This window comes from Prionailurus bengalensis, chromosome E1, assembly GCF_016509475.1.
Source record: "Prionailurus bengalensis isolate Pbe53 chromosome E1, Fcat_Pben_1.1_paternal_pri, whole genome shotgun sequence".
NCBI lineage: Eukaryota > Metazoa > Chordata > Mammalia > Carnivora > Felidae > Prionailurus > Prionailurus bengalensis.
Window position 1 is genome coordinate 59954780 of NC_057347.1, and position 18600 is coordinate 59973379.

At 60.9% G+C, this 18600-nt stretch overlaps 2 protein-coding genes and 1 long non-coding RNA gene across 3 annotated transcripts; 1 reads left to right on the top strand and 2 right to left on the bottom strand.

Annotated features, from left to right (window-relative positions):
* Positions 1-3: 3 nt before the first annotated feature.
* PPP1R27 (protein phosphatase 1 regulatory subunit 27) lies at positions 4-6993 on the bottom strand. Its single transcript, XM_043585385.1, has 4 exons — positions 6988-6993; positions 904-1194; positions 668-818; positions 4-347 (listed from the first exon to the last, which is right to left on the bottom strand). The coding sequence occupies exons 2-4, from the start codon at positions 1091-1093 to the stop codon at positions 224-226; spliced, it is 465 nt and encodes a 154-aa protein (XP_043441320.1). The 5' UTR covers positions 1094-1194; positions 6988-6993; the 3' UTR covers positions 4-223.
* Positions 2949-3860, top strand: LOC122485956. Its single transcript, XR_006297989.1, has 2 exons — positions 2949-3445; positions 3593-3860. It is a non-coding gene; the product is annotated as an uncharacterized LOC122485956 (long non-coding RNA).
* P4HB (prolyl 4-hydroxylase subunit beta) lies at positions 4976-14837 on the bottom strand. Its single transcript, XM_043585380.1, has 11 exons — positions 14309-14837; positions 13205-13411; positions 11665-11798; positions 11391-11528; positions 8150-8254; positions 7840-7965; positions 7458-7658; positions 7010-7130; positions 6715-6896; positions 6524-6610; positions 4976-5873 (listed from the first exon to the last, which is right to left on the bottom strand). The coding sequence occupies exons 1-11, from the start codon at positions 14457-14459 to the stop codon at positions 5793-5795; spliced, it is 1533 nt and encodes a 510-aa protein (XP_043441315.1). The 5' UTR covers positions 14460-14837; the 3' UTR covers positions 4976-5792.
* Between the last annotated feature and the right edge of the window lie 3763 nt (positions 14838-18600).

The window sequence follows — 18600 nt, forward strand, 5'->3', positions numbered from 1 at the left end:
GGCTGGGGAATGACGTTTATTGAAAAAGTAAAAAGTGTCACGATAAAAAAAAATTCACCTGGAGAAAAAGCCAGGCCAGAAGCGTGGGGGGTGGGGGTTGTGCCCAGGTACGGGCTCCTGGCCAGCTGCCGCCCCTACCGGTGGGGCAAGTCCTCGTACGTGGGGGAGGTGGGCACCCAACTTCTCTCCGGAGGCCCAGAGCCCTGGGAGGGCAGGGCTGGGCTCAGTCCATCCGAGTCCCTTGGAAGAGCTCCACCAGGTCCTTGAAGTCTGGGTCGATGAGGTCTGAAGGCAGGTCTCCATCGTCGTTGGCTGCGTCTCTGTCTGCCCCCAGGGAGATGAGGTACCTGGGGTGCAAAGGTTGTGGTGGGGGGAAGGCGGCCTGCAAGATGTTCACCCCAACCCCGGGGTAGCAGGCTGGAGTCCTGGGGTGCACCTTTTTTTAAAACTGTTTCCAGGAAGGGTGAAGAGGAAGAAACTTTATCCTCCAGAAACAGTGGCTGACTTTTCCGGTTTGCTCTAGGGAAGGCAACAGGGTAGAAAGGAGATCCTAGAAGCTCTTAGGGCTCTTAGCTCTACTGCCAGGGCCGCCTTTCAGGAGGCCACATCCTGGAGGCCACCTGAGGTCAGGGCATTTGGGATGAAACCCCTGGCCTGGCCCTCTCACCTGGCTATGTCAGGGTACCCGTCGCTGCAGGCGATGTGCAGGGGCGTCCACCCAGTCTCGTCTCGCTGGTGAATGTCAGCTCCGTACTTGACCAGCAGCTTCACGCACTCCAGGTTTCCAGAGAGCACGGCTTCGTGCAGGGCAGCCAGGCCTGGGCAGGGCAGGGCGGGAGGGGTCAAAGCTGAGGTCTTCCCCCAACACCCCACAGACCCTCGGCTGGCCCCACAGGCGCTCACCTGAGGGGTGGATGGTGTCCAGGGTGACTTTCCGAGCCCGGATAAAGCGCCCTACCTGCTCCAGGTCACCCTGGCGGATGTGGTCTAAGAACAGGACGTCGTTAGGGAAACGCACGCTGCGATCGGCCAGCATCCGCCGGCGCCGATGTCGTGGGCTGTATCGGGCGTAGCGGCTGGTCCTGCTGGGCATCCTGGGGGCTGTGCTGGGTCCACCTTGCGGGGACCCTACTGCTCGGGGGAGGGACGTGTCCGGCCCGGATCCGACAACGCATACAGGCTCTTCCTGCGCCACTGCCGCCCCGTGCTCTCCTGTGATGAGGCCACCTCCCTCTTATATAGGGCCCGCAGTGCTATATAAAGCTGCGCAGTCATGCTCACACCGGGAGGGGCTGAAACAGAGCAGCTCTGCCCTGCACACAGGATCATGTTTAGTGGCTCGTCTTTCAGCCCACCTGTCGCTCTGCCCCGGCCAAAGGGGTCAGATCCTCCCTGGCCACTGCTGTCTGCCCCACAGCTGGGCCTAGAAGGTGCCTTACAGAGGGCAGGAGAAGGCACCAGAAGGACAGGACCCATAAGGACGGCAAGTGGGTACCAAGGTCATGGAGAGGGCCCAGGCATCTCCCACAGGCCTGGGAACTCAGGGAAAAGGCCCGAGGTCTGATGGGGGTGGCTGCTCCCACCTCCTGAGAAGCAAGGGGCTGCCCACATCTGAGGAAGCACAGGGTCCTGACCATGCCAGCACAGGTCCTGCCCCGCCCATGTGCCCCCCTGCCACCTGTCACCTTCCAGCTGGGCCTGCACCACCTTGCCCTCCCGCTGGGAACCTTCCCAGGTTAGAATGTAAATAAATGCCTCTGCTTCCACTAGCCCACCCCACCCTGCCCACCAGGTAGCCCTCCCCACACCGCCGTCATTTCCTTCTAGCCCCGTGCCCTCCACCCCCATTTCCTCTGGCTCCAGGCTCCTGCCTCTAACTGCCAAGGACACACACGCTCACGCCTGAGGGAGCATTCAGTCTGCTCCCCTCGGAAGGGCCGTCACGGCCCGGGTGGCGCACGCACTCTGCCTGGTCCGGGCTTCCCTGTAAGAACCTAACCAGTGCGATGCGTCGAAGATGCCCGGCAGGCTGGGCCGGCGCTAGCAGTCCACCGCAGCAGCCTGTGTCCAGGGGTGGCCGAGACTTTGGTGGGGAGAAGAGCCAGTGGAAATGAGCCTTGCGCACAGGCACAGAGCTGGGCCAGGAGCTCATGGGGTCGGGGGGGCAGCGCCCGCAGCACGTGCTGTTGGCTAGCTGGGTGTGTTTGGGCTGCTGTAACAAAGTACCAGACTGGGGGCTGAAACAAACTTTATTTCCGGGGCACCCGTGTGGCTCGGTCAGTTAAGCGGCCGACTTCGGCTCAGGTCACGATCTCATGGGCACTGAGTTCGAGCCCCACATCTGGCTCTGTGCTGACAGCTCAGAGTCTGGAGCCTGCTTCGGATTCTGTGTCTCCCTCTGTTGCTCTGCTCTGTGTCACTCGGTCTCTCAAAAATAAACAAACATTGAAAAACAAAACAAAACTTTATTGCCTCATGGTTTTAGAGACGGGAAGTCCAAGATGAAGGCGTCAGCAGGACTGGTTCCTTCTGAGGGAGAATCCAGGCCCCCTCCTGGCTGCTGGTGTCTGTCTTTGTTCCCTGGCTTGTAGAGACATCACCCCATCTCTGCCTTCATGTTCACACGGCCTTGCCCCTGTGTGTGCCTGTGTCCAAATTTATAAGGTCACCAGTCATTGGATTAGGGGCCGCCCTACTCTGGAATGACCTCGTCTTGTGCGACCACATCTATGACAACTGTATTTCCAAATTAGATCACATTCTGAGGTCCCGGGGGTTGGCACTTCAACTTAGGAATATTGGAGGATGCAGTTCAAGCCATGACATTGGCGAGAAGCCCCCGGGGAGTCTCTGGAGTCCTGAGTAAGGACAGAACCAAGGCTGACTGGCACTCTTCTTGGGGGTGGGGCCGGCCACCTGGTCACCAGCAGCCTTGCATCACCAGGCTGGTCTCCATCCAACAGAACCAAATCAACAAATGTATTTAACACCCTCTAGGTGCAAAGCCTTGGGGCCAAATGCTGTGGAGAAATGGGGCACCGCCTAAGACAGACTCCCTGCCCTGACAAGGTTTTTCTCGGCTGGTCTCAGAGCCCCTACCTGCTGGCCGGGCCTGGCCACCATGGAACCCTCCTCCCCAGCCAGGCCCTGCAGGGCCCCCAATCCAGGGGTGGTGCCTGGGGTTCCTGAGCTCCGGGGCTCAGAGGACGGTGCTGGGTGATCTTAACTCCTAGTCACCTGGGAGGAGTCAGTATACTTTCTTCTGGCGTGTTTACAGGAGAAAACTTTCCTTTGATGTGAAGATGGCCTGTTCTGGTGTCGTGGAAAGTTCTGTCTGCCCTCCCTGCTCAGGGGATCAAATGAAAGAAGGCTTTATGAAGCTGCCACCCAGGCCTTCCCGAGAGTGGCCAGGCCTCGGGCTGGAGACAGGCCCTGTCCTACCGAGGTGAGCTGAGAGCTTGGGGGTTTTGACTTTTGGGTTTCAGCTTGGGCCAGAGAAGGGACTGGTGCCCAAAGCGCCCCCCCCCCCCTTCACAACAGACTCCCCTGAAAGGTATTTAATGTGCTTTTAATTCTTACCTGGGCACTGGAGCCGTCCTCTAAACCGTGGGCCTGGCCTGAAGCGTCTCACTTTGGAACCTTTTGTCAGAAGCTGGCTGTGAGCGTCTCACCTAAGAATGTTGATTGGCAAACCCTAACTACCTGTAACCACATCAGAACCGCACCTGTATTCGTGTGGCTTTCTTCCTGATGCCCGTGTGGACCCGCGATCTGGCTTATACGATGTTAGGTTTCTACCTTCTAGAGGAATAAAGCAAACCAAAACATTTAATGCAAAAAGCCCACTTTGAAAAGTCCGAGGAATGCGACTAGTGGTGCTTTTTATCCAGCAGAAAACAGGAGCCAGAGAGCCCATTGGGAGACTGGGTGCAGGGCCCACTGTACAGCCTGTCCCTGCCGGCAGGCTCTGAGGCCTGAGGACCTGGGGGGGCAGGCGGGGGAGGGGTGTCTGGTGCACCAGGGCAGTAACTTCCTGCCACCTGGAGAGAGAAGTGAAGGAGGGCAGGGGAGAGGAAGAGAGGGAGATTGGGACGCCCGGGCTGCTAAGCCTTAACTGACCACCCTGAGTGTGCAAAGTTGCCTGCTAATCCAGCAGCCCCGCCAGGTTTTGGACTCCACCCTCACAGCCTCCCAGCAAATCCAGGCCCTGGAATGTGCTAATCAGCTGCCTCTGCAAAAGGGGAAAGGTATGGGTGATTCACCGCTGCTCCCAGGAGCACATGACACTGTGCTCCCGCCCGGTCCCAGCTCTCCACGCGGAGGGGCCTGGCTCTGGCGCAGTTGGGTCCACAGGGTCACCCACACCGGTCGCTGGGGCAGGGAGCACAGGATTGGACCCCGCCTCCCCCTCCCCCGTGGCAGCCTCACTCTGTGCCGGGTTTCCTCCTCTGGAGGCTGGAGGCCGTGCGCCCCCTGGGGGAGCGGCTCCCATTTTGGAGGGCAGGGCCGCCGTCCTCCCACTGAAGCTGAACGGCGGCGCCAGCTCACCTTTCCGCGGCTAGGCGTCTCGTTGTGCCAGCAGGACGGAGGCACCGCACACCTGAACCCGGGAGCGGACCAGCTGGAGAGCTGCCGGCACAGGCCACCCGAGACTGGAGAACGGGGGAAGGAAGCCCAGCTATGGGCAACGCTCAGCGCGGGCTACTGAGCTGGGGAGGCAGCACGGGTCTGGTCGGCGCTGCCCAGAGTGCTCACACCGGGTGCTCCCTGCCCGCTGGCTGGCTGTGGACCGTTCGCCTGGGGGGGGCGGGAGCAGCACCTCCACCTGGTGACCTGCAGGCGGTCACCACCTCGGGCTGACGACCCAAGAGACTCCTGTGGCTCCCGTGTTGGCGCCACGTGCCAAGAAAGGCCCTGGCGAGAGGCCCCACCCAAGCCCAGGCCCCGGAGGGACCGTAGAGCAGAGACAACGAGAGGTAGTAAAATTTGAACTTTATTTGGCCAATGTGTTCAATTCCAATATTGTGGTAGAAATGCCTGAAAACTGTCAACGTTTGGTTCGGCTCAAGCACTCCTGACCATTTCCCAGCCTGGAAATGGGAGGTTCTGCCTGGCACGGGCCTCAGGTTACCCTGGAAGTCACAGAACGGGGGGCCTGGCTCGGGAAGGATGGGGGGCTGCCCGGGGCTCGGCCGGCACCCACCACCCCTCCAGGCACAGAAGGCCCCCCGCCTTCCCCACCGTGCCAAAGCGTCCATTTAACCAAACACCGGGAGAACCACGCTCAGCCATGGCAACACCGGCATGTGGAGAGTGGCTGTCCAGGCCGGCCGGGCCCCTCCCCGAGCAGGGGACAGGAGTCTCCGGGGAGCCACGGCCAGAGTGGAACAGACACCCTGACGTCCAAAAATGTCTAAAAATCCCACCGATGGCATGTTCAAAAGTGACAGTATAAACCTAACAGGAAGGAGGCTTCACCTGCCCGAGATTCCGAGACATTTTAACGAGCACTTTGGACAAAACCATGTACGAAAAAGTACATCACGATTTAAAAAAAAATGGCCCAGAAGATGGGCTGGCCTGGAGATAAATCCCTTTCCAAAGATTGAAAAGCAAAGGGTGATGGGTTTCGATTTACACATGTGTTAGAATGAAGTGTTGCTTCAGAAAGTTCCCTGCATTTCCGATGGACGTTCCCTCCTTCCGGGGAGGGGCCCCAGCTTCCGGAGGCCGCGCCGCTGGGTGTGCGGCCATGAGGTGCCGTGTCTGGGCGCCAGGGTCTGGCCTCCGTGTCACAGTTCATCCTTCACAGCTTTCTGATCGTCATCTTCCTCCAGGTCAGGCTCTTCCGCCTCTTCCAGATCTTCTAGGTCCTGGGGCGCAGCAGGAAGAGGGAGGGAAGCAAGCACATGGGTCAGGAGGGACCAGGAGGGACCGGGAGGGAACGGGAGGGACCAGGAAGGACGGGGCGGGGCCTCGGTCAGCCAGACACTGGCTGGCCCTTTGGGCAGAAGCAGCCAACTGTCGGCTCTCAGAGCTTCTGCCCACAAAACGGTGCAAGGGGAGCCCGGGACCCCAGCCTCCAGGGTTTGTGGGGCCGCCGACAAACCGCCGACCATACCCCACTGAACTGACCACTGCCCTGGCCCCCGCCCCCACACCACCCTGCCCTCTGGCCTGGGCACACACCGGCCTCCACTCTCCCCAGCCGCCCACAGCTGCACGGACAGGCCCAAGCTGGTGTCCGGCAGGACGCCTCAGCCGGCGGCCGGGGAGGAGCGTCCGGGTCCAGCGCCAGTAGGGAGCCTCACGGGACAAGTAAGTCTCTTAAGCAAATGTCAGCATTTAAAGGCCCCTCTCGGGCGCTCCGTACTGCGTCTTCATCAGGGAGGATGGCTCTGCTTCCCGGCAGCCCCCAGCCCGGGTCCCCGTGCCTGCCTCAAGTGGCGCCCACGGAAGCCTGTCCCACGGACTACAGGGTGTGACCCAGAGGCTGGCCGGGCGGAACCAACGTGCCACTTACATCGTCGTCTCCGGCCCCGTCCTGCCCACCGCTCTCCAAGAACTTCTTAAAACCGTCTAGTGTCCGCTCCCCGTTGTAATCAATGACCTGGGGTGGCGGGGAGAGGGGGAGCGAGAATGTGAATCAGGGAGCCGGTCCCGCGCTCCCCGGCCCTGCCCCCCTCCTCCCCCAGCCCCCCGCCGGAGGCGCACCGCTCTGTCGGCGCCGGCTGGGAAGAACTTCAGTGTGGGGAAGCTGTGCACTTTGACGGCCTCCACCTCGTTAGCCGTCGAGTCCATCTTGGCGATGACGACGTTTTCGTGGTCCTTGTACGTCTCTCCCAGCTTGTCCCAGATGGGGGCCAACTGTTTGCAGTGCCCACACCACGGGGCATCTGGAAGAGAGCAGCGGAGTCCCCCCCTTGGGCCGAGGAGCCGCTTTCTGCCCACCCCCGGCCCGCTGGCCCTCGTGGGGGACACGCGCACGAGCGGAAGAGGCTCCACTTACAGAATTCCACAAACACGTTCTTTTTCTCGTCAAAAGCAACTTCTTCGAAGTTTTTCCCGACCAGCACTTTGACGGGCTGCTTGTCCCAGTCTTCGGGCAGCTCCTGGCTCATCAGGTGGGGCTGGAGGGCAGGCAGAGCAGGGTCAGGGATGGCTCAAGACCCCACTGGCCCCCAGGACCCCCACCCCGGCCCGAGACACACAGGGACCAGAGCTGCTCACGGAGCCTCGGGAGAGGGCCGAGCCCACGGGGTCGGGGCTGCTCTGTGCTCCCCAAGCAGTGGGACCACCGCGTCTCTCCCCAAGCGTCTTCACGCCATCTGGGACCCCGTCCACAGGAGTCCACGCTCAGCTCGGACACCTTCCAGATGCAGCCGCAGGGAGCCCGGGACCCCAAAGGCCGAGAGGCTGGCGCGGGCCGGCTCCACCTCGGGATGTGGCTCCCCCACCTTGATCTTGCCCTCCAGGAAGCGGTGGCAGAACTCTTCGATCTTCGCCGCCGTCAGCTCGTCCGACTCCGGCTTGTACTTGGTCATCTCCTCCTCCAGGGTGATGAGGCGCACGGCGGGGCACTCCTCCTTCTTGAGGCCGAAGAACTCCAGGATCCGCTGGTTGTCCGTGTGGTCGCTGTCGATGAAGATGAACAGAATCTAGGGGAGAAGCGGCAGGTGAGGCGGGGGACCGCAGGCAGCTTCCGCTCCCCTGCCTGGCTGCTTCCCGCCACGCACACTGTGCAGACTCGCACCGCCACGGCCTGGCCCTCCCAGAGGGACCCGGGAGCCGCAGAGAGCCCCGGGCCACCCTGCGGCCTGAGTCACTTGAGCCGCTCACCTTCCCCTTGAAGCGCTCGGCGGCCTTCTTGAAGTTGCTCAGTTTGCTCTCATAGTCAGACACGCTCTTGGGCAGGAATAGCAGGATGTGAGTCTTGATTTCACCTCCGAAAATCTTCGGGGCTGTCTGTGTTGTAAACAGAGGTTACTGGGTCTGAGCCACGAACTAAGCCATTTACACAGAACGTTCTCTCAACGGCTGCGATGCCACCGCTGCCACGATCTGTACGTGGGGGTTCCTGGGGTCGGGACCCCACGACCCTCCGACACCGCCCCGCCCTCAGGACTCAGGACCCACAAGAAAGCCGCACCTGCTCAGTGAACTCGATGACCAGCGGCAGCTGGTTGTGCTTGATGAAGTCCAACAGTTTGTCTTTGGTGATGTCCCCCTCGAAGTTGTTCCGGCCTTCGTCAAACTGTGGGCACAGAGAGGGCTGGGAGAACCTCGGTCCTCCCAAAGCCTCCCATGCCCCCCCCCCCCCGCCCCCAGAGCCCAGGTTCGGCCCGGCACAGCAACCCAGAGTTGCGACAGCAGAAGCCACACGCCTCTGTCCACCGAACAGAGCCGGATGAGGGCTGCAGACAGCAGCCTCTTCCGGGCACTGAGCCACAGCGACACCAAGGGGAGAGTGTGGGGCCCTTCCAGGACAGCTGCAATTTCGTGCTCTTGCTCAGAACACGCGTTCTCCCGAGTGTGCTATGCCCTCAGATCAGAGTGACAAGGGACGTCCCGACAGACTGACAGCAGCCAGGTCTGCCCTCCACAAGGTGGAGGCTAGAAACCAGCAGAACCCGAACACGCTCACCACTCAAATGCAGTTGTCTGGGAAAAACTAACTTTCACAAGACCTTCTGATTACACGTAACTGTTACTTAGACGGACGAGTTCTTATTTAAGTAGGCTCCATGCCCAATGTGGGACTTGAACACACAACCCTGAGATCAAGAGTCACTCACTCTACCGATGGAGCCAGCCAGACACCCTAGACGGTTAGGGTCTTAGAAACATTTCTCGGTTATGATTCCTGACCTGGTGAAAATCAATAGATAGAATCCACAGCAACAGAATCTCTTTGGGATCCCCAGTAATATCTAAGAGTTTCAGAGGTCCTGAGGCCCCGAAGCTGGAAGGCTGTTGCTATAGACCAGAGAGGCCCACGGGGCGCCGTGCAGCGAAGCTGCAGCCCTGGCTCTGGGTGGAGCACAGAGACCACTCCCAGCACACAAACGATGCTGCGTCTACACCTGTTCACACGAGCATCTCATCCTTCCCTCTGAACTCTCGAATGAGTCCCACAGAGAGAAACTGCTCACCTTTTCTTCCCAGTCATTTCCAGTTACACTTCCCCAAAGGAACTTCCAGAAAAGCAGGTGGCCACTCCCTGCTCCCGCCAACATCACATTACAGCCTGACCTTCATTCAGCTCGACTATGACACCGGCTGCTAAAGTTAGACCAGATCGAGGGCCAGGTGCCAGGGGCCACGAGCACAGCACCCCCAGGAAAAGGTGAAGCCTGCTCTCTCTTCCCCAAACCCAAGGAGAAGAGGGGAAAGGGGATGAAAAGCCAAGGCCAGGGGGCCCGGCTCCACCAGGCATGCTCCTGAGCCCCTACCAGGGGCGCACAAGCCCCCACTGCTCCAGAACCGTACCGCCAGCCCCTCCGAGCAGTGAGCGGTGTGCCCAGTTTCATGCCCAGAGGCCCAAAGAACAGAGTTGCCGCATGCACCTGTCTTGAGACACAATCTTTTTAGTAATGGGGTCACGTCACGCTACAGTCCCCCCCTACTTCAGTAAAAAGCACACAACCGGCCTTCATTCAGCCAGGGACAGTAGTGAAGCCCAGCCCCGTCAGGCCACAACGACAAACATCCCCAAAAGGCTCAACGCTGCAGGCAGCGGAGGACAGGCCTGGCCCGACACCTACTCCTAGCCCTCAGTTTCAGGAAAGAAAAGCAAAGTAACCACCAGGACGAATAAAGACACAGAATAGCTCTCAAACCAGAAGTCCAACTGCCAGTGACCCATGACCCAAGCCGCCATCCGAGCCCCCATCCTTCCCAGCAGTGGCCTGCCCTGTCCCACTAGGGAGGTGCCTGACTCAGTGAGGCTGCCCACAGCGGCCCCTGGACAGACCCAACACACTGCAAGAAATGGGATCGAACAACCTAGAGAAAAGGGAACAAGAAAGACTGAGGAAACGGGCACGATGGAGAAAACGGGGGCCGGCCCAACAGAGCCGGGAGGGGCCAGACTTGAGCCTCCTCCTTCTCGTCCGTACAGTCTGTGACTGCAGCTGGGACCCATACTGACCCACGCGGCACAGAGTCCCCGGGGTCCTGCCAGGCCTCTGCTCGAGGCTGCCCCCCCAACTGGCACCAGACCCAAGGGGTCACGTCACCCAGGCCGCGCCCAGTGCCCAAGACGACGGGGAGCCGAGGCCGGAGGACGCGTGAGAACCAGCGCTCTGGATTTTCAGGAGGCAGGAAAGCACGGTGTGGACGCGGGATGGCACATGGGTCTCGGCGGTCTCTGAGACACCCTCCCCCTCCGTCAGCCTCAACCTCAGGACCCAGGACTCTGGCCACCCGCAGAGGCCCATCCCACCCAGTCCCACCCAGGCCCACCATGGGGGCCTCACAGCCCCTCCGTTCCCTCGCGGGGGGCGGGCGCTACGAGGATCTGGAATTGTTTTGAGGAAAGCAAGACTACAGAAACACTGGAGTGACAAGGACGCTGGAACAGAGCCACCTGGAGCCACCTTGGTGTCCCCAGTCGACGGAAGCACAGCCACCTTGGCGTCCTCAGGAGTACAGCCGGGAGACACCCTCACCCCTCCCTGCCAGCCCCTGGCAAGGTGCCAGATGCGGCAGTTTCTACACAAGGTTACCTGTCTTCAGTCACTCGGCCCAGATGCCCTACACGTGGGGCGCACACGCACAACGGCCTTAGACCAGAAGCCGGCGACCTTTCTGACCACAGGGTTTCCTGCTTTGCTGGAGTTCCAAACCCGCCCTCTTCCCACCAGGACATAACAGGAGCGAAAGGCCCGATCCTCATCCCCGAAGACACGCCTCCTGCCCCCTGCCCCTCTCCTGATTTCTGTCCTCCTCTGCCTGCCACCCGCACGGCCTCTGTTTCCAGGGATCAAAAAGTTGAGCAAACAGGAGTGTCAGCCGCACGGCACCATCAACGTAACTGATGCCTCGTACTAAGAATCACGTGCTTAGAAAAGGTTAAGGCGGCAGACCTTCCCGAATATTTTGCCATTTTCTTTTTTTCGGAAACACTGAACACTCCAGAGCAGCTCTGCCTTCATCAAACACGGCCCGGGAGCTGCCACTCGAGCCGGAACAACGGGCCCACAGCGCAAAGTCTGAAGGCCACTGTCTGAGTGGCTCCTATGGTCTGACGTTGCCAACAGGCCCCCGATAAGTCCAGCTGGCGGTCCAGCGCCGCCCGGGCAAGGTTCTCAGGGGCTGGAAGTGATAAGGAAAGCAGCCCCCCCGCGGTGTCTCCATGCCCTGGGCGGGGCTGCTGGAGGGCCACTTACCTTCTTGAAGAGCACAACCCCATCCTTGTCCAGCTGGTATTTGGAGAACACGTCGCTGTTGGACGTGATCCCAAAAGGTATGTCATCGATGGCCTCCGCTGCCAGCAGGAACTGCTTGGCAAAGTCCGACTCCACATCCTACAGAGAAGCAGCAGAGGTGGCCACTCACCCAAGCACTGAGGGTCCCGCCCGGGCCGCCAGCAGGACCGACAGGCAGTACCCAGACCACAGGGAACCTTTCCCCGACGACGGGGCGCAGTGCCGAAGCCTCTACCTTGAAGAAGCCGATGACGGTCACTTCGCTGGACTCCAGCAAGGCCTCCGCGGCGGCCCTGTCGGGCAGCGTGCTGGCGGCGGGGCCGGTGCGTTTCTTCAGCCAGTTCACGATGTCCTCAGCTTCTCTGCCAGCTGCACCCAAATACAGGCGGGTTCCGCTGAAAACCAGGGCCCACCCTCCCTGCCCGTTCTCTGAGCTCTCTGCCAAGACCGGGGCTCAACACTCTCCTTCCAGAAGAGGGACCTTGTCTACGCGCCTGTGCAAATCCTAGCACTAAGAACACTATTCTGTCTCTTGAGAAACCGGGACTGGGTGTGAAGCAGGGGAGACGCAGCGGCTGCCCCCAGGGTAGCAGAATCACGCCGCCGCCCCCTCCTCTAAGCCCTCTGCACTTTCTAAATCCCTTGACGCTTAAATTCATCAAACACACACTTTCCCCCAGGGGCCTCGCTCTAGGCTCCGTCATAATTAAAGATATGATGGAATTCAAAAAATAAAAAATAAAAGGCTCGACCCCCGCCTTCCCCGAGCTCTAGCTGGCCTGGGACATGCGGGCCGCTCAGGGGTCCCTGTCCTCGGCCTGGCCCTCCCACACGCCTCCCAGACCAGCAAAATGAGAGCGATCAGGCTCCCGCACACCACCCAGAGCTGACAAACCGAAAAGGTAGAAGCCTGCTCCTCCTAGGACTGAGACCGAGGAGGGCCTTCCTCCCCTCAAAGCATCTGGCCACCTGGCCCGGCACGAGGAGGGTGCGAGGCTCGCTTAGAAGGATTCTCCTAAGTGGCAACGAGATGCTGACTCATCAGTTCCAGGTGGAGTTAGGAGCAGCTGTCTCATTCACCAAACCTAAGCGCGAGCAATGGGACCGTGGGAACTCTGCACTTCCTGTCCTGGGAGCGAACCCAGGCAAACGTGTGAACAACAAGACAGCAGCCTAGTGAGAACACCAGAGCCGCAGACGTCAGAATCAACGAGGCCGCTCGAGAGCATTCTGACAGAAGAGCCACAGAACCGGTTCTGTGGACAAAAGTCTCTCCTCTTGTCCCGGTACCTACCAGGCTACAAAGGGGCCCAGGCCCCAGGAGGCAGCCTGAGGGGCCAGGCCTTGCACTTGAGCTCTGCCAGGACAGGTGAGTGATGCCAGCCTGTCACCCAGTGGCTCTCAGCCTCAGCCCTTGCCCTGGGGAAGGCCCTGGGCACTTGGCTTGGCACACCGGACAGTCCCAAATCGCTACACCTGTTGCTCCAAGTGGGCCCGAGGGCCCCAGCCTTCCTCCTCTCACTGGTCAACCTTAGGACAAGCCTCAGCTTGCCACCCGCCCCGGAAGGATGTCCCTCTCTACCTGACGCACTCTTCAGGGATGGGAGCACTTTCCTCACGAGAGCGTCAGAGGCTGGCTTCGACTGAGAACCCAGTCTGAGACCAGCTTCCCGCCTTGCCTCTGAAAGCGGGCCTCCCCACCTCTCAGGTCTCTCCCAAAGGCTGCAGGCACACCCCTGTCTGCAGGGAAGAGAAGGGCGGTGCGGCAACCACACCTGTGTACTCTCTGGGGGCAGCGGTGTCTCCGTTCTTGAAGAACTTGATCGTAGGGTAGCCACGCACACCATACTGCTGAGCCAGATCGGACTCCTCGGTGGCATCTACCTTTGCCAGTCTGATCTCCGAGCCTTCCGCCTTCAGCCTGCCAGCTGCTTTGGCATACTCGGGGGCCAGAGCCTTGCAGTGGCCACACCATGGCGCATCTGGAAAAGAAACGGATGCTGGAAAGCAGTGTCGACCAAGTTCCACCGCTTCCCCCACCTTCTCCTGGCACTTCCTTCCATAAAAATCTTATCTACTCACCAAGATAACCCCCCTGAACCCACAGGGCTGAGCTGATAGCTTGACGCTCTTGGGCAATATTGGTACAGAGGCCACGAACGACAAACTGACACCAGACCCCAAGCTGCTTGGCACGGGACAAACGATGGGTGACTTCCCATCATCTGCAGGCAGTGAGGACGGTCACGTCTTTGGGATCTCCCAGAGAAGTCAAGAGGCCAGCGCCTCGGCACCTGTACGCTCAGCAAGACCTAGTGGTGAATGTGCAACGCACACCTGTGCACACCTGCCCCAAGACTCCCACTTAAAAGCGACTCTTTGCCAGCTCAGGTTAGCAGCTCTGGCGGGCTGGAGCTTTCCACCCCAGGTAGTGCTTACACACTTATAAACACAGACGGCGGTGCTGAGTCTGCGTGACAGCACTGCTAAAGCGAGCGGTATGGGGTTGAAGGTGGGGCGCTCTGGGATCAGTCCTGGGGGGCGGTCAGGGGGCTGGACCCCGGCGTGCTCCTCTGTATTGGTGGCAGCTCACACAAGGCTAACGGAGGGCCCCTGCCATGTGGACGTAAGGCACAAAGCATGTCCTGGCTGTCGGCCTGCGGCCAGCCTTGGGACCCGGCTCAAGCAGGAGGGATGCCCCCAGGACGTGGGCAGCGCGGGGACGCCGACAGCAGCTCTGCGCGCCTCACCAGCCCGGGACTGCGCCTCCTGAGGGGGGCTGGATGCTGACAGCCCCGGAGACCCCCGCCCGTCCCGCCGGCCCCCCCCCGCGTCCCCGCCCCGCCACGGCGAGGCCCGGCCAGGCCGGCGGCACTCACAGAACTCCACCAGCAGGTACTTGTGGGCCGCCAGCGCCTCCTCGAAGTTGCCCTTGTGCAGCACCAGGACGTGGTCCTCCTCCTCCGGAGCGGCGGCGCCCGCGCGCGTCAGCACGGCCAGGGCCAGGCAGAGCAGAACGCGGCGCAGCATGTCGGCAGCGGGCGCGGCGCTTCGGTTGGCGCCGCCGGGACAGCGAGGCCACGAGAGCGCGCGCCGGCCGCCCCGCCCCTATAAGCCCGGCCGCCGCCGCGCGCGCGCCCGCCTGCGCCCACTCTCGATTGGCTGGCGGGCTCCGGGGCCCACCTCCAAAGCGTTCGCATTGGCTGTCCGTTCTGGCCCCCGACCCCGGATTCGAAATCGCCGTGGGGGCTTCCCTCGCCCTCGCCCGAGATTGGCCGGGGAGCTCGCGCTCGCACTCTACCCGGTTTTTTCATTGGCTCCCCATGGAGAACTTTCTCTCCCTCGACTTGTGACTGGTGGCTTTCTCCTACACCTTCCGCGGGTCTGGAATGGCTGCTACCTTTGGAGGCCAGGATCTGCGGCTCCTGATTGGCCAAGAGATACGCGCACGCCCGCGCGATCCGTCGTCAAACGTGGCAGTGGGGCGGAGCTCCCGAGTGAAGGGCGGAGCTGCGTCTGCGCCTCTGAAACCCTTCGTGTTGCATTCTGATTGGACGGCTTGTCCTTAACTGACACCGCCCCCCCAGCTCTGCGAGTCGGAAGGTGAGCCTACGCAACTTCCGGTGCGCGTGAGGGTCGGGGGGTGCGTGCCGCGAGCCCAGCACCGCGGGGCTGGCGGGGCCGGCGGGGCCGGCGGGGCCGGCGGGGCTCGGCCGTCCCGGGCGGTGCCGGCGGCGGGTCGGGGACGCCGAGGCCGAACGTGATACGGCCGGAAGGCCGGCGAGGAGGCTCACCAGAACGGGCGCAGGAAGAGGGAGGTTGGGCCGCTGCAGCTGAGGGTCCAAAAGCGGGGGACTCGGGGTCCCGGGGGAGGCCGACTCGGGGGGCCGCGCACCTGCCTCCCCGCCGGCTGCCGATTCCTGCTGGCTGTCTGCGAGCCATCCCGGGCCCCTGGGCGCGCTGCCCTCCGCGGCGGTGACCACCTGGCACCGAGGCGACGGGAACTCCCGTAACTTTTTTATATTCAGATGTTGCGTTGGTATTTTGTATACGTTGGGCTAAATTAAAATGTTAGACTAGCTTCTAGATATTTTAAAATATCGTTTGTGGCTCCCACCCTATTTTTGCTGGACGGCGCTGCTCTAGACTGATCCGCCGTCCCTTTCCGTCACTGCTCAAAGCCTCTGCCACCACGTCTGCCTTTCCCTGGCAGCCCGCCCCACCCCCACCCCTGGAACAGACCGTTTGTCTCCAGGAAACCTTCCTCTTCATTTGTATTCGCTTTCTCTGTTGCGAAACGCCACCACCAGTAGCTTTGAGACTGCTCATCAATTTAATAACATGGCAGGAAGAAGAGAAACACGCCCACGTTAAATGTACACGTTGGCTGTAATAACATCCTCGTTTCAGAAATGGTAAGACAGAAAAAAACACGCTTTCGTGCTTTTGAGAGTTCACATTTGTCGAGGGGTTGCTTTTGGAGGGGAGGGCATGTGTTCCTGTCTCTCCTGTGTGGGGCTGCCTCAACTGGTGTATGCACTCCTGAAGGTCAAGGCCGTGTTCTCTGCTCTTCCCCCAGTGCCAGGGGAGCAAGGTTCACAGAGGTGCTTGTACCTGCTGGCATCCGTGTCTTCACGGGGACAACTTGACAGGAGCTGGGACTTTGGGCATAGAAAGGCGGTCGACGTGTGCCTGGCAGGTGCCGGCCTGCGCCCCAGCTAGGGGGGCATGGGGTGGGGGAAGCCCTGGCCTGGGGCTTCAACAGATGAACGACAGCTCTTGCTAACAATTGCGAGCGGAGTCCTCCCCCTCTGCTCTCTGGGTATGGGTGGGGATTGCCTCATTGCTGCACTATCTCCTAACGTTTTTACGATTGCCACAACCCTTGTTTTACAGACCGCGGGGCCTGATATAAGGGTTATTTGTATCCTGTCTAGATTTCGGAAGCGCTCGTGAGACCAGGGTTTAGGTGCCTAAAGAGTGGGGTTTGAGTTTCTTCTGCTGGGGACAGTGAAGAGATACAGATACCACGACGACGAGTTTGTGCCAGCACGGAGGCAGCTTCGCCCCAGAGCGTACAGTCCCGACAAAGATGAGAACGTTGGGATCAAGGGGAGAGTAAAGCAGACAGGGGTGCAGCGGCCGCGAATGAGCCTCCCTCTGGCCGAGTCTGCCTCCATGGCTGCAGCTGAGGGCGGCCGAAACGCACCTTGATGCGGGTGACTGGCCTCTGGCCTGACCCAGGCCCGGTATTCCGATACCTCAGCCGCACCAACGTGCCTTCGCCTCAGGATGCCTCTGCTCATCTTGAATTGGCCTCACGTATCAGCCCGTGCAGGAGCAGCAGAGCGGGGGTCTCAGCTGGAAGGAGGCCTGGTTTGGGGGAGGCCCGAGACCTCCTGTTTCTGTGGGGTTGGTCCCGGAACACAGGCTGGTTGACTGAACACCTCTGCAGGCCTCAGCTCTGAGGGGAGGCCCGGCTCCGTCTCATTCTTCCTAAGACCCTCTCACATACCTTCCAAAATCAGCTCCAGAGAGAGGCAGTGGGGCGTGTTCACCTTGTGCCCCAGGCCCTGGGCCGGAATGTGCCCTGGGAGGTTGGTGCCCCACCTGCCCCTGTGGCTGTGTCTCTGGGGACCCACACAACTACAGGACATCCTCCAGGCGTCGCATTCCCCGGAGAAGTTGCCCATTAAATAGCAGATGTTTTGATAAATACCATTCTCAAAAGCAGAGTTCTCAGAATGAAACTGCCTTCCAACGCGTGATAGGGTTGGAAGGAGGGATAGGGTCGGATAGGGTGTGTGGAGGGAGTCGTGGCAGGTTCACGGACACCCCAGAAGTGCTCGCTGGGCCACTGAAATCCGACTAGGTTCCCGGTCAGGCACTATCCCGCGGTCCTCTTCCTGTGCGTGCTGGGGGCGAGGTGGTGAGCATGCCCCCGGGGTGGGGGCTGCAGGCGTCCTGATCGTGGAGTGGGAGTGCACGGGGGCATGAAGATTATCCTAAACCACAGTATTCGGTGATCAGTCACATCAGGGGTCCTGACCTGGTGACCACGGCACCCTCCTCAGTGGAAGGGAGGGCCCATCTTGGAGTGGATGAGGAGGTGGCAGCTTGGGGATTTCTGGGGGGCGGGGAAGAGGACGGGAGGGAAGAGGGCCACAGACACCGGCTCCCAGACTGTAGACAGGTTCAGGGTGGAACCAGGAGGGTCAGATTAGACTTGGGACCCAAGAGCCACGTCCTGCAGGCACCACCCTGTGTTGCCCCTCAGCGGGGGCGGGGGACAAAGTCCTGGGGATTGGCAGTGTGCCTGTACAACTGGGCACTCTGGGTCCTGAGTTCACATGTCTAGTAAAGCTGGGGAAATCCAAGAGCAAAAGGAGTAGGCCTTCTGGCCTGACAGCCTCAGAAAGCCCTGGCCCAGGGCGCTGCTGACAACACAGGATTTCCCTGGGTTTAGAGGTTTGCACTGGACCTTTCAGGAAGTGTACTGGGAGAGGGGAGGTGGTGGCCCCAGCGCTACGGACTGACTGAGATGGGGCTTTCTGCCTCTGGGGGTGGGGATGAGCGCCAGAGGCAGCCGCGTCCGGTTCCGCGAGAAAGGCCTCAGAGCCCGGAACTGGTCTCACTGCAGCTCCCTGCCTGAGCCTGTCCCACCAGGCCTGTCTTGGGGCTGCACGGCTCTGGCTCTGGGAGAGGTGGGTTAGGGTCTTTAACCCTGTGGAATCAAGAACTGGGGCCCAGGCTGCTTCCTGCTTGGGCTCTTGGGTCTGTGTCTGGGCAGGAAGTGCCATTTCCTCCTGCCATCGAGCACGGGGCCCCCATAAGGAGGGTTGAGGCAGTGACCAGCCCTGCAGGAGCTGTCCTGGCACGGGCATGTGGCCCAGCCCAGCCGGCGATAAGCTGCCAGCTGAGCACACTGTGCTGGAAGCAATGGCAAGAGGGGCAGGCCGCCTTAGGTGTGGCCAGTAGAGGCTCCAGGAGAGCAGTCCCGCGTCCCCACTGTGTGGCACCTGACCGCTTTTGTGACCCACGTGGGCCAGGTAAGAGGGTGTCTGGAGCTTAGGTTGCCCACCCGCCCTTTCCTCATCCTGGGGTTGGGGAGGGGCGTCAAGGTTACTGAGTGCCCTGGGGGTGGTGCTTGGAGAGGAGGCAGGACCATCCT